Here is a 12,121-nt window from a genome sequence, read left to right as displayed (position 1 = left end):
TCCGAGAGCCAATGTACAACTGTTTTGGTCAGTCACATAACCCTTTGACCTGTAAATCCCAGGAACCAAATTTCAGAAGTGTGTAGTGCAGGCAGCTCTCTGTCTGAGTCCAAGAATGTAAACAAGATGAGATACCGATGAAAGACGGGTGGTTTATAAAAATGATGGAGAAATGGGCAGAAATGGCAAGGTTAGCAGCCAAAATTAGAGATAAAAAATGAAGGAACGTTTTTGGAGGAATGGAAGTATTTCATAGCATATCTAAAGAAACAGTGTTATGAAAACACGAACAGGATTTGAAATATGAGTAACAGCTTAGAAATAGTAAGATGAATAACTTCGGATGATAATTATAAAGATAATATGCAGCACAAGGGAAGCCACAGAACACAGAAGGGTGGACGAGAAGTCACAAGGAGAGTCCAATGTCTAGGGGGAAATGTGCAAAATTCGAAAATTCAATAAATTTTTTTTTTTAAAACAACAACAACAGGGATGTTTCCTCAGCTGACGAGAAAATTAAAAGGGGGGGGGGGGAACTGTGGCTGAGGTTTGTAGCTTAGAATTAAGACCCTTGTGGAGGCAATGAGTATGGAGACACTTTCTTCTGTATCTGATGAACCAAGGAAGGTGCTTCTTCAACACATAACCGCCCTGAGACCTCCGGGTATGGGGCTGTGTATAAGTTCAATAAATAATAATAATAACAACAATAATAATACACTTACTAGCCTGATTAGTTAATAACTGATAAGCATGGAGTAAGTCCCACAAGATGTGAAGGTGGCCACAAGCTCAGGCAGATTTTTATCAGGGATTAGGCAAAGTAATAATAAAGCACAGATCTGTCAACAACTATTCAGCATAATACCTAATGGAACCTTCATGAGGCAGTATATCTGTGAATACCAAATGTTCGTGGAAGGGAAAGGCCATCATCTATATTGCCCGCTTTTGTGCTTCATATAAGGACACCTTGCAGACTGGGAAGGGAATGCGAGCCTCGATCGATCCACCCATTATTATTATTTTTATGTTCTTCTCACAGTTTTGGTTGTAATAGCAGCAGAAACACAGCGCTCTTCAGCTGTCATCTTTCAGTTATGTATGCAGGAGGCTCAGAGATATCCAGAGCTATGTTGTCATAAGCAGGCGGCTGTCCCTCAGGAGTTGGGTAACAGGGTAGCTTCCAAGCAACCTGGAGAGAATGATAGGAACGGTGTCAATGCCAAAACATGAAGAATTGGGGGGCGGCGGCTCTAAAACACACACATCTACCCTACCCAACCATCGGGAATGAAAAGGGAAGGAGATTTTCTCCAGGGTGGAAAGAAGGTTGCGTAGCGAGTTCCCGACCCCCCCAGGTGGAAATAATGACACATGACACAATTATTAAGATTAATGGGCTAAAAAAAAGGTCACAACTTTATTGGTTACAGGTGATGAGCGGTATTGGCTTAGGCATTGGACCTAACCAACGACATCTGAGTCCAGCCCATCTGCTTGAAGTCCGGGAAGGGTTAACCACCAGTCGGGGGAGTCCTGCTGATGCACATCAACTAGGAGCTCCCCCAGGGTCACCAATAGGGGGTGTGTCTTAGGCCCTAACCTCCTAGGCTTCAGTCAGGGCCACGCCCCCCGGAATCCTTTATCGGACTACCCTTCAATATTCGGGGCAGGTGATGGTGCTACCTCCCCTCTTCCATCTACAGAACTATTCCAATGCCTAACCGCCAATACCAAGAAAGTTGTGGCGATTTGCTACGAGGTAGGCGAAAACCAAGTGGCTGGTGCCAATTTGCCAAGTGGAAAAATTCCTACCAGGTCCCTCAATGGCGACCAACCAAGGTCCATAGCAAGGTCAAGGAATGAAAACCTTATAGGGCGGGAGGGTGGGAAAACTGGAGCAGCTGGCAGGCGGACAAAGGAGATCCCCGGCTGCGTCCTGCCTTTAAGGGCCAGGCCACACCCCCCAGACCAACCCAATTGGCCGGCTAGGGGGTGACGCAGCCGGGAACCCCCCAGTTGTGCAAGGGCTGCCCTCCCACCCCCTGGGCACGTGGAGGGGCCGTGAAGCCCACAACCCCACCTCCTCCTTAAGGCAGAAGTGGTTTTCTCAGAAGACAATGGTCATCTGCAAAAAGTGAGTTTCAGTCAGGAGGGACTCAGTGGACGAACACTGTGCTTTGCCTGCAGAAGGCCTCAGGCTCAATCTCTGGTGCCTTCATGTAAAAGAAGGCGGCAGGTGGTGGGAAAGGACCCTGCATGCGGCCACGGAGAGCTGTTGCCTGTCAGTGCAGGCTATACTAGATTGACAAATGTTGTGAAGCTCCCCAACACAAAGCGGTGGAACTCCCTCTTCAACCCCACTATAATGCTTTTGGTAAATGCTGACGACACATCTCTTCACTTGGCCTTTGAGGTGTGCTTTCAAAACCTCCCCTATTCCTTGTCCTAATTGTTTAAATATCCGAAAATCCTGCTTTTCTAGAAAAAGAGGGGCCGGAACTCATCACAAACACCTCCCTCATCCTCTTAGAATGGCCCCCCACATGAGAGGTGCCAGAACGGCTGAAACAAAAATTTGAATTTTAAATAATTGCACCTCACCTACTGGGGCCTGCTGGTGAAGGGCGGGTAATATATTTAATGATCATTAAAGTAATCATGGTTTGTCTGGTTCAGTATAATTCGGTATATCCCAGCAGGCTTATGAAGACAATTAAGAAAACATACCATTCTCTAATAGCTGGTGATCCATGATTTTAATTTTTTACATGCTTCTTAGTGTGTGTCTATATGAGACTGATATTTGGATATCTTGTATGAAATGGTGGCATTCAAGAATGTTTTAAAATAAATTAATAAATGAGGTAGCTTTCTTTTATGTTCATATAAGTGGCATAGTGCGGGTTGTTGGCACCCTGGGCACAGAGTGTGGCTGCACCAGCTCAAGCTTTGGCTGCCAACTGAGCTGCCTCTGGTTCTTGTTGAGGGAGCCTATCGTGGGGGCACCTGGTTATGCTGCCCCGCACCCAGGGCCAGATTTAGGTTTACGAGGATGCGGGTGGCGCTGTGGGTAAAACCTCAGTGCCTAGGACTTGCCGATCGCATGGTCGGCGGTTCGAATCCCCGCGGCAGGGTGAGCTCCCGTCGTTCGGTCCCAGCTCCTGCCCACCTAGCAGTTCGAAAGCACCCCCAAGTGCAAGTAGATAAATAGGTACCGCTTTATAGTGGGAAGGTAAATGGCGTTTTCGTGCGCTGTGCTGGTGCTGGCTCACCAGTGCAGCTTCGTCACGCTGGCCACATGACCCAGAAGTGTCTTCGGACAGCGCTGGCTCCCGGCCTCTTAAGCGAGATGAGCACGCAACCCCAGAGTCAGTCACGACTGGCCCGTACGGGCAGGGGTACCTTTACCTTTACCTTTAAGCTACTGTAGGTAATGGGCCCTTTATATGTCCAGCTGTCCTTTGTCAACAATAAATTGTCATTGTTTTTTGTGTTGAATCTATGCTATATGGTAATTTATGGACCTAATAATGAGTTTGACCAAACTATGGGAGGCAGTGGAAGACAGGAGTGCCTGGCGTGCTCTGGTCCATGGGGTAACGAAGAGTCGGACACGACTAAACGACTAAACGACAAAACGACAAAAACATCAATAGGTATCTAAAGCCATTGGCACATAGCAAAATAGGTATTTTATCAAAGTAATTGTTGAACTGAAACAGAGTGGTACCTCTAGATACGAACGAGATCCGTTCCGGAGCCCCGTTCACAACTAGAAGCAAACGTAACTAGCGATGGCTTTTCGCCGCTTCTGCGCATGTGCGCAACGTCATTTTTAGCCTCTGCGGATGCACAAGTGGCGAAACCTGGAAGCAACGTGCTCCGTTACTTCCGGGTTGCCGCAGAGCACAACTCAAATGTACTCAACCCGAAGCACATTCAACCCGAGGCATGACTGTACAATTAAGAAGAAGTATATTAATGGTGAAATACAATTAAGAAGAAGTATATTTTTGGGGGGTGCCCAAGAGAGTGGCGCCCAAAGCTATAGCTTGTTTAGCTAAATCCGGCACTGCTCAGGCCCTTTCAAAAATCTGCACCCTGGGCCACAGCCCCCCCCGGCCCTCCCCACGCTATGCCCCTGGTTCATACAGTATCATTTGAGGAGGCAAAATTTAATGAACATTTGCACCCTCATTTTTCTCAACTTTTGCACCAGGAATGAAGAGGCATGGACCTCTCAATTCAAGGTAGGTCCATAAATCTCTCCTGGCTCACCGGAAGCAGGCTAGCTGTCGTTGTGGCAGGAATACCTGCCGTATCTCACGAGCAGAAGAAAGAGTCACATGAGATGGTTACCTCACTGTAGGGAGGAGGATCCATGCTCTCTTGCTCTGGAGGAGCTGTGGGCACAGGTGGGGTGAAGGCAGGCGGCAAGGTGGGCATGTGTATTGCCACTTCTTCTCGGTCGCTCTCCTCCTGGTCCTTGCAAATTGCGCAGCAGCACTTAAAAAGCACTGTCAGGCAGGCCACACCCACGCCAATCCCAATGACCGTGACGAGACCTCTGAATGGAGACGAAGGAGAAACATAGCATAAGTCTAGCTCCTGGATCTACCAAACCCCATCAAGGAAACGTTTTATCTTTTTTTAAAAGTTAAAGGGACCCCTGACCATTAGGTCCAGTTGTGGCCGACTCTGGGGTTGTTTTATTGGCCGAGGGAGCCGGCGTACAGCTTCCGGGCCATGTGGCCAGCATGACTAAGCCACTTCTGGCGAACCAGAGCAGCCCACGGAAATACCGTTTACCTTCCCACCAGAGTGGTACCTATTTATCTACTTGCACTGTGACATGCTTTCAAACTGCTAGGTTGGCAGGAGCAGGGACCGAGCAAGGGGAGCTCACCCCGTGGCAGGGATTCGAACCTCCCACCTTCTGATCGGCAAGCCCTAGGCTCTGTGGTTTATCCTTATCTTTTACCATGCTGCTAATGCAGAATATCTGAAACCCACCACCAAGAAGACATTCCTTCTCTAGGCTGCATTATGCCCCAGGGCATTGTTTTTCTCCCATCCCCACCCCCCTGCAAGTTGAGCATACAAATTTGCATTGTATCAGGAATAAAATGCTTGCAAAAAAGAAAAACTGTATAGCAGTGGAAGATTAGACTACTGCAATGCACTCTCTGTGGGGCTTCCCTCACGCTTGATCTGGAAGCAGCAGAGAGGGCAGAATGTGGCAGCACAATTGCTGAGAGGAATGAGACCCTTTCAGTGTACAATACTCGTGATTTTTAATGTTTTTAAGGAAGGCTTAAGAAATTCTTATATAATGCAGACGGGCACATGACCAGGGCCGGATTTAGGTTTGATGAGGCCCTGAGTTACTGAAGGTAATGGGACCCTTTATATGTCCAGCTGTCCTTTGTCAACAAATCCACTCCCGAACTGCGGAGGGGGGGGGTTGCGGGCGCACGCACCCATCCACACTCTCGCGGGGCTGGCGCCAGCCCCGCGGGACTCAGGGATCCCATTATTATTCATATCTGGCAGCGCCAGCCAATGGGCTGGTGCTGGGGGCGGGGCTACCCAAGGGCACTTAAGGTCAGGGCAGCCCGGGCTCGCCCCTTTTCCTCCTTCTGCAGCAGCCGCGGTTTCCCACCCACCCACCCTTTAGGTATGCATTCGGACTTTGCTATGGGCTTTGGCTGGTCGCCGCAAGGGGCCTGGTAGGAGTTTTTCCATTTGGCTAATTGGCTGAATTTTAAGCCACTTGGTTTTTTCTCCTACCTCGTAGCAAAACGTCACAACTCCTTGTTTTTGGCGGTTAGGCATTGGCCAGGGTATTGTTATGCAAATGAGGTCGGGGGGAGGATCGCCATCACCTCCCCCAATGCTTGGAGGGTAGTTCGTTAAAGGACTCTGGGGGGGGGCGTCGCCTCGTCCGAAACCTACGGAGGCTAGGGCCTAAAGCGCGCTCCCAAGCGGTAACCCCTCGGGGAGTGCCTACGGATGTACATCTGGGGGGCTCCCCTGGCTGGTGCTTAACCCTCCCCAGTTAGACCGGATAGTCTGCTAGGGGCCAATGCCTAAGGCCAATACCGCTCTTTCCTGTAATCAATAAAGTTGTGGCCATTTTTCGCCCATTAACCTAAATTCTGGTGTCCGGTGTCTTTATTTATTCCATCTGTGGGAGGGGGCGGGTATCGCCACGCAACAAATTGTCGCTGTTTTTTTGTGTTGAATATATGCTATATGGTAATTTTTTGGACCTAATAGGTATCTAAAGCCATTTGCACATAACAAAATATGTATTTTATCAAAGTAATTAATGAACTGAAATACAATTAAGAAGAAGTATATTAATAGTGAAATAATTATTAAGCTCTGACTTAAAATGATTTTTTATTCATAACAAACTTAATAATGCAAACACACTGGCGTTTGGCAATAACAAAAGTTCCTTTAGAAACACAATTTACAAAGACTCATAATCTAGTCTCTAGAAACTTGCTATAACATGAAATAATAATAGGTGAAAATATATGATGCAAACTACTAATAATTATAAATAGCAGAATGTAGGCACCCTATATATAGAAATGAGCAAACCAGTGATATTTTAGGGAGCAGACTGGCAGACGGGACCCATTACATACATCATAGGAGCCTACACAACACAAAACACTGTTGCTGTATGTAGGCTTTATTTTATTTGATTTTTAGCTTATATTTTGGAAATGTACATCCATATTTTTTTCTTTAATTTTTTTTTTGGGGGGGGGGGCCAAGAGAGTGAGGCCCTAAGCTAGAACTTGTTTAGCTTATATGTAAATCCTGCACTGGGTGTGGCTTCAGGAGAGGGGGTGTGGCTGGGAAGGGGGCATAGCCTGGACCACATTTGGTTCCCGACCCCTGGCAGCACATAAACGGACTCCTCCAGTCCATCAATCTGATATTGGACGAGTCTCAACGCTGGTGTGATCACGGACAAACCAAAGTCTTCTCCTGCCAGTTAACAAGCAGTGATTCCCCCACCTAATCCGCTCTCCAGGGAGGGCATCCCACACTCACTCCATACGTACATGGACCAGCCAGGCATTGCCCATTCAATGCAGGTGCAGTAGCTGCCTATACACCTTGAAGAAGGAGAGAGGCAAAAGTTTAGAAAAACGAAAGCTATTATTATTATTATTATTATTATTATTATTATTATTATTATTATTATTTCTGTTTAATATACCACCCTTTATCAAAAGATCCCAGGGTGGTGTACCCTGTTAAAACCACATTGTAGAACATCAGTAATCAATAATAATAAAACAGAGAAAGGCCGCTCTCGCTTTGCCCGCCACTCCTCTCTACCAGTTGCTACTGGATTTTCCCTAACTTTCTGGGTAGAGGCTGCATCTCAGTGGCACAGCATGTGTTTTGCATGCAAGTTTCTAGGCTCAAACTTTGCATGCATGTTTCTAGCTCTCAGCAGCGAGAGCTGGGGAAGGAAACCCTGGAGAAGGTCTGGATTTCTTCTCAAGCCTAGTTTTTTTGGCCATGCCAATTGTTTTTGATTGGGTTTTCCTCACCTCCACCCCGTTGTCTTAGGTAAAGGTAATGACTCAGATAATTGGTCCATCTGTATTGTCAACACGAGCCAGCAGCAGCTGTCGGGTGTTTTAAGTTAAAGGTAAAGGGACCCCTGACCATTAGGTCCAGTCGTGACCGACTCTGGGGTTGCGGCGCTCATCTCGCTTTATTGGCCGAGGGAGCCAGTGTACAGCTTCCGGGTCATGTGGCCAGCATGACTAAGCCGCTTCTGGTGAACCAGAGCAGCGCACGGAAATGCCGTTTACCTTCCCGCCGGAGTGGTACCTATTTATCTACTTGCACTTTGACATGCTTTTAAACTGCTAGGTTGGCAGGAGCAGGGACCGAGCAACATTAGCTCACCCCGTCACGGGGATTCAAACCGCCGACCTTCTGATTGGCAAGTCCTAGGCTCTGTGGTTTAACCTACAGCGCCACCCGTGTTGCACCAATTCTACCAATTTTTTTAATCTACCCAATTTTCCCACACCCAGGTTGGACGCTCGTCCATTTAAGGTCTGAGCCAGTCCTTCTAGCATATTCAGTACAGGAGAGCAGGCCAGAGGTAGAAGCTGGAGCTGTAACTTACGAGTAATCCAAACAGTCTCCTTCTCCTTTGAACGTCGAAACCTAGAAAGAGAACGAATCTGGAAGTGAACGACTGGAAAGGAGTATGTCTTTATTTAAAGAGCATTTATTTATTTAGTTTATATCCCACCCTTCCTTCAGCGAGATATTTTTATCTTGATCTTCACCCCCCAAAAAAAACTGCCAGTGAAGGTTGTGGACCAGTTATTTAAAAAACCAAGTTCCCTACCTTGAGCTAAAAGACACAACACGAAAGGAGGAGGGTTGGGGACGGAGGAGGAAAAAGCAAATTTGGGCACTACCGTATTTTTCCGTGTATAAGGTGCCCCCATGTCTAAGACGACCCCTATTTTTTTTAACCCAAAATTAAGAAATTAAGTTGTTTAGCTTTTGGGTGGGGGTGGGGGAGGTCACTTCCATCAATCACTCACCCGCCTGCCCACCACTGCCAATTGCTTGCCACAGCCACTGCCAATCGCACACCTCACCGCAGCCGCCAATTGTCTGCCTGCTCACCTCCACCAACAGCCCACCCGCCCACTTTTCGCAGCTGCCAATCGCCTGCCCAATTGCCGCAGCCACATCCAATCACCATTAGGCCTTGCCGCAGCCACCAATCAGCCGCCCAATCACCACTGCCAATCTTCTGATGCTGCTGCCACTAATCACACGTCCCCCCTCTGCATTCACTATCCTTGCATGAGACGACACCCAATTTTTGCCTAACTTTTTTTCTTAAGCAAAAAGCATCGTCTTATACACAGAAAAATACAGTAGTTTCCAAAGTTGTAAAGTTCTTCTAATGAGCTGGTCTCGCAGCAAATCCACTTCGGCTTCCCTTGTCTTCCTCTGATGATGGAATATTAATGGAAAATATGTTGCTTTTCTATCCATCTGCTTGATAAACACACCTTTAGTTGGCAAGCAAGGAAGAAATGAGGCCGAGTGACAAAATATATGCTTACAAATTTCCCACCTAGGGTTAATGTGCATGCTGAGAAGCCACTTCTGGTTTATTCCAAAGAGGAACTGGAAGTCTTGGTGTGATTGCCTGCCGTACCGCAAGAAGCTTAGGGGACCATGGGACCACGAGTTCAGGGATGCTTTGTGCAATCTCAGTGAGAGTCTGACTAAATGTTCGTAAGACACTGGAGTGATGTGGTACTTTGAGCATGGGTAGACAAACTAAGGCCCAGGGGCTGGATGTGGCCCAATTGCCTTCTCAATCCGGCCTGCGGACGGTCCGGGAATCAGCGTGTTTTTACATGAGTAGAATGTGCCCTTTTATTTAAAATGCATCTCTGGGTTATTTGTGGGGCATAGGAATTCGTTCTTTTTCTTCTTCAAAATATAGTCCAACCCCAGGCCCCCCTGCTGAAAAGGTTTGCTGACCCCTGGCTTAGAGTGATGCCCTGGGCAGAACCAGGTTCACATACCCACTCAACCACCGGGTGATTTAATCACTCTCTCTCTGCCTAACCTACCTCACAGGGTTGTTGTGCAGATTAAATATGGGAGGGGAATAAGGTATGCCAGAGATGGGGAGCCCATGGCCTGGCAGCAGTTATTATGCAGCTCCCATCAGCCCTGGCAAATGGTATGGGAAGATGGGAGGTTAGTAAGTGATGGCAGTGGCAGAGCTAGCTGCTTGGGTACCCAGAGTGGTCACATGACATGACCCGGGGGCGGGGCAATCCTTCCGGCAGGGGTCCGATTGTGGCGCGGCAGCATGATCCTCCTAGTGGGGGTCTGATCGTGGTGCGGTGGCGCAATCTGCCATCGGGGTATTTTGTCACCCCCCGGATGACACCCAGAGTGGACCACCCCCACCGCCCTCCCTTTCTACGCCCCTGAGTGATGGTGGCAGGCTATTCTGTGCCCTAGGAAAGACTAACTGCTTGCACTCCCCGCAAAAAGAAAAAAGGAAAATTGCTAACTTCGATGTTCAAAAACAGGTTCCTTGTAGGGGAAAAAATGGAAAAGGACTCAAAACTGCTAACTTTATTTTAATTGCGAGGATAAGGAATACGACGATCTTTGGTCACCTTTCTCAAATAGAAAAGAACATGTTTTACAGCTCACTAATTATTTTGAACAACCTTGTGAATTGTAATTAAAAAATGTAAGTGTCTTAAAAGTTTCAGTCTGGGGCACATCTCCTTTTCCGTCGCAAATTTTGACACCAATTCCATCAGACCAAGTGCTGACACTTGCACATGTTTAATCGGATTAGTTGTTGAGCCAACTAGTCCCTTTCGCAACGTTGTTGAGCGTATGTAAATTGATAAAATTAACCATTTTACATGTATTTTTTTCCTTGTTTCTACAGATGCAATTATTTCCACTGTTTTTAAATCTGTAATTGGTTCGTTCTTGTTGGCATCCATCTGTCTTGAGAGACAATGGCCATCGTATTGCATCCCCTCCAATATTTCTCAAAGGAAAATGGGAATATGCTTCAAAAAGGACAAGCAGGACAGTCTGGAAACAAATCAGAAACCGGAACAGTATCTAATTCGGGGGCTATCCCTGTGAAATCAGGGCACTTGGAGGGTCTGGCTGTCCAGGCAACGAGACTGCCCTCTCTCAGTAATTGATAGATCACATGCAATGATAATACTTAGTATTTGACGGCCCACGAGATTTCATATTTGAAACGTGCCAAAATCAAAAGTATTGTGAGGGAGCATGAGCCTAAATTTTGAAGCCAGCATTTGCCATCCAACGCCCCCTGCCAAATTTAAATAATTAATTCAAACTTTCTCACAGAAAAATTTACAGGGCAAATAGGGAAAGGATTCATTTCAGCATCAGTAAAACTTGCCTATCCTCTTCTGAACTATTTCTAAGGATGGAGATGTCCTAACCTCCCTCAGTTGCAGACTGCTGTTCAATCATGTATTACAAACCAACACCCCTTTTCTTTTTTTCATACTTCTTTCTGAATGTTAAAAGGACGGGTTAGGAAGGGGAAATCTATTTCCCTGCCTTTAACAGTCAAAAAGCTCTCACCACCATACACTCTTCACACCATTAATTTGCAGAAATCTAAAAACAGCCGTGCTGAATCAGACCGGATTTGCAAAACAACACAACTCCTTCATGTCCATCTAAACTAAGAGGCACCACCGTATCTTGTGGCAAGGAGTTCCATAAACCACTTAATGTGCCAGGTGAAGAGGTACTGCTTTTCTTTTGTTCCGAATTTGACTGCCCATCGGTTCCATTGGGGGAGACACAGCAATACTGGGGGAGAAGAATAATAACTTCTCTCATGGCATGTCTCGCCTCTCGGCAACTTAGTTCCCCACCCACTCAAAACCTAAAATACCCCCAAAGTCGGAGCCTTTCCTCACGGATAAGGTTCCCTCCCTTCCACAGCTCACTGGGGTTGCCTCTTCCAGCAATGTTCCCAGCTCTGTGCTATGAGTCCCACGGCAGCCGGCAAACTCACCTCCCGGTAAACAGCGAAGAGGCAAGTCAAGAGCCTTGCTGCTTGGTTTGGCCATGTCGCCATCCTCTTGCCTTGCAGTCCAGTGCCCTGTGCACGACTCGGATCGCTCAGAGAAAGTCTTATCTCGTTCGCCGCCCTGTGGACTTTGCCTGAGGGTGGGGAACGGGGTCATTGCCACCGGGTGCAAGACACCGTCATGTGCTGTGCTGAGCACACAGCAAGGTTTGGAGAAGGAGATCAGGCATTTGCCAGGGCTCCCCAGACCAGCAGAGGGTTCCCCCGCCCCACCAGGGCTACCATTTCTGAAACTTTGTATGGAATATCCAAGGCGATCAGGTGAGGCATAAGAGAATTGTGCGTCTTGCTTCTCCTATGTTAGGAGGAGCATGGATTCCATGTGAAACAGCAAGGCAGGAGTTTACAACCCACTGGACGTGGGGTATTACGATACGATGTGATAATCTTTATTGTCATTGTCCCATATAG

The 12,121-nt window shown here is 47.2% G+C and overlaps 1 protein-coding gene across 1 annotated transcript; it reads right to left on the bottom strand.

Annotated features, from left to right (window-relative positions):
* Positions 1 to 972: 972 nt before the first annotated feature.
* TMEM92 (transmembrane protein 92) lies at positions 973 to 11,773 on the bottom strand. The gene is made up of 5 exons (XM_028703675.2): positions 11,636 to 11,773; positions 8,183 to 8,223; positions 7,095 to 7,148; positions 4,369 to 4,576; positions 973 to 1,198 (listed from the first exon to the last, which is right to left on the bottom strand). The coding sequence occupies exons 1-5, from the start codon at positions 11,696 to 11,698 to the stop codon at positions 1,091 to 1,093; spliced, it is 474 nt and encodes a 157-aa protein (XP_028559508.2). The 5' UTR covers positions 11,699 to 11,773; the 3' UTR covers positions 973 to 1,090.
* Positions 11,774 to 12,121: the final 348 nt, after the last annotated feature.

Source organism: Podarcis muralis, chromosome 13 (assembly GCF_964188315.1).
Source record: "Podarcis muralis chromosome 13, rPodMur119.hap1.1, whole genome shotgun sequence".
NCBI classification, from domain to species: Eukaryota; Metazoa; Chordata; class Lepidosauria; order Squamata; family Lacertidae; genus Podarcis; species Podarcis muralis.
The sequence above is the reverse complement of the archived record's forward strand: the minus strand, read 5'-3'. Positions and strand labels throughout refer to the sequence as shown.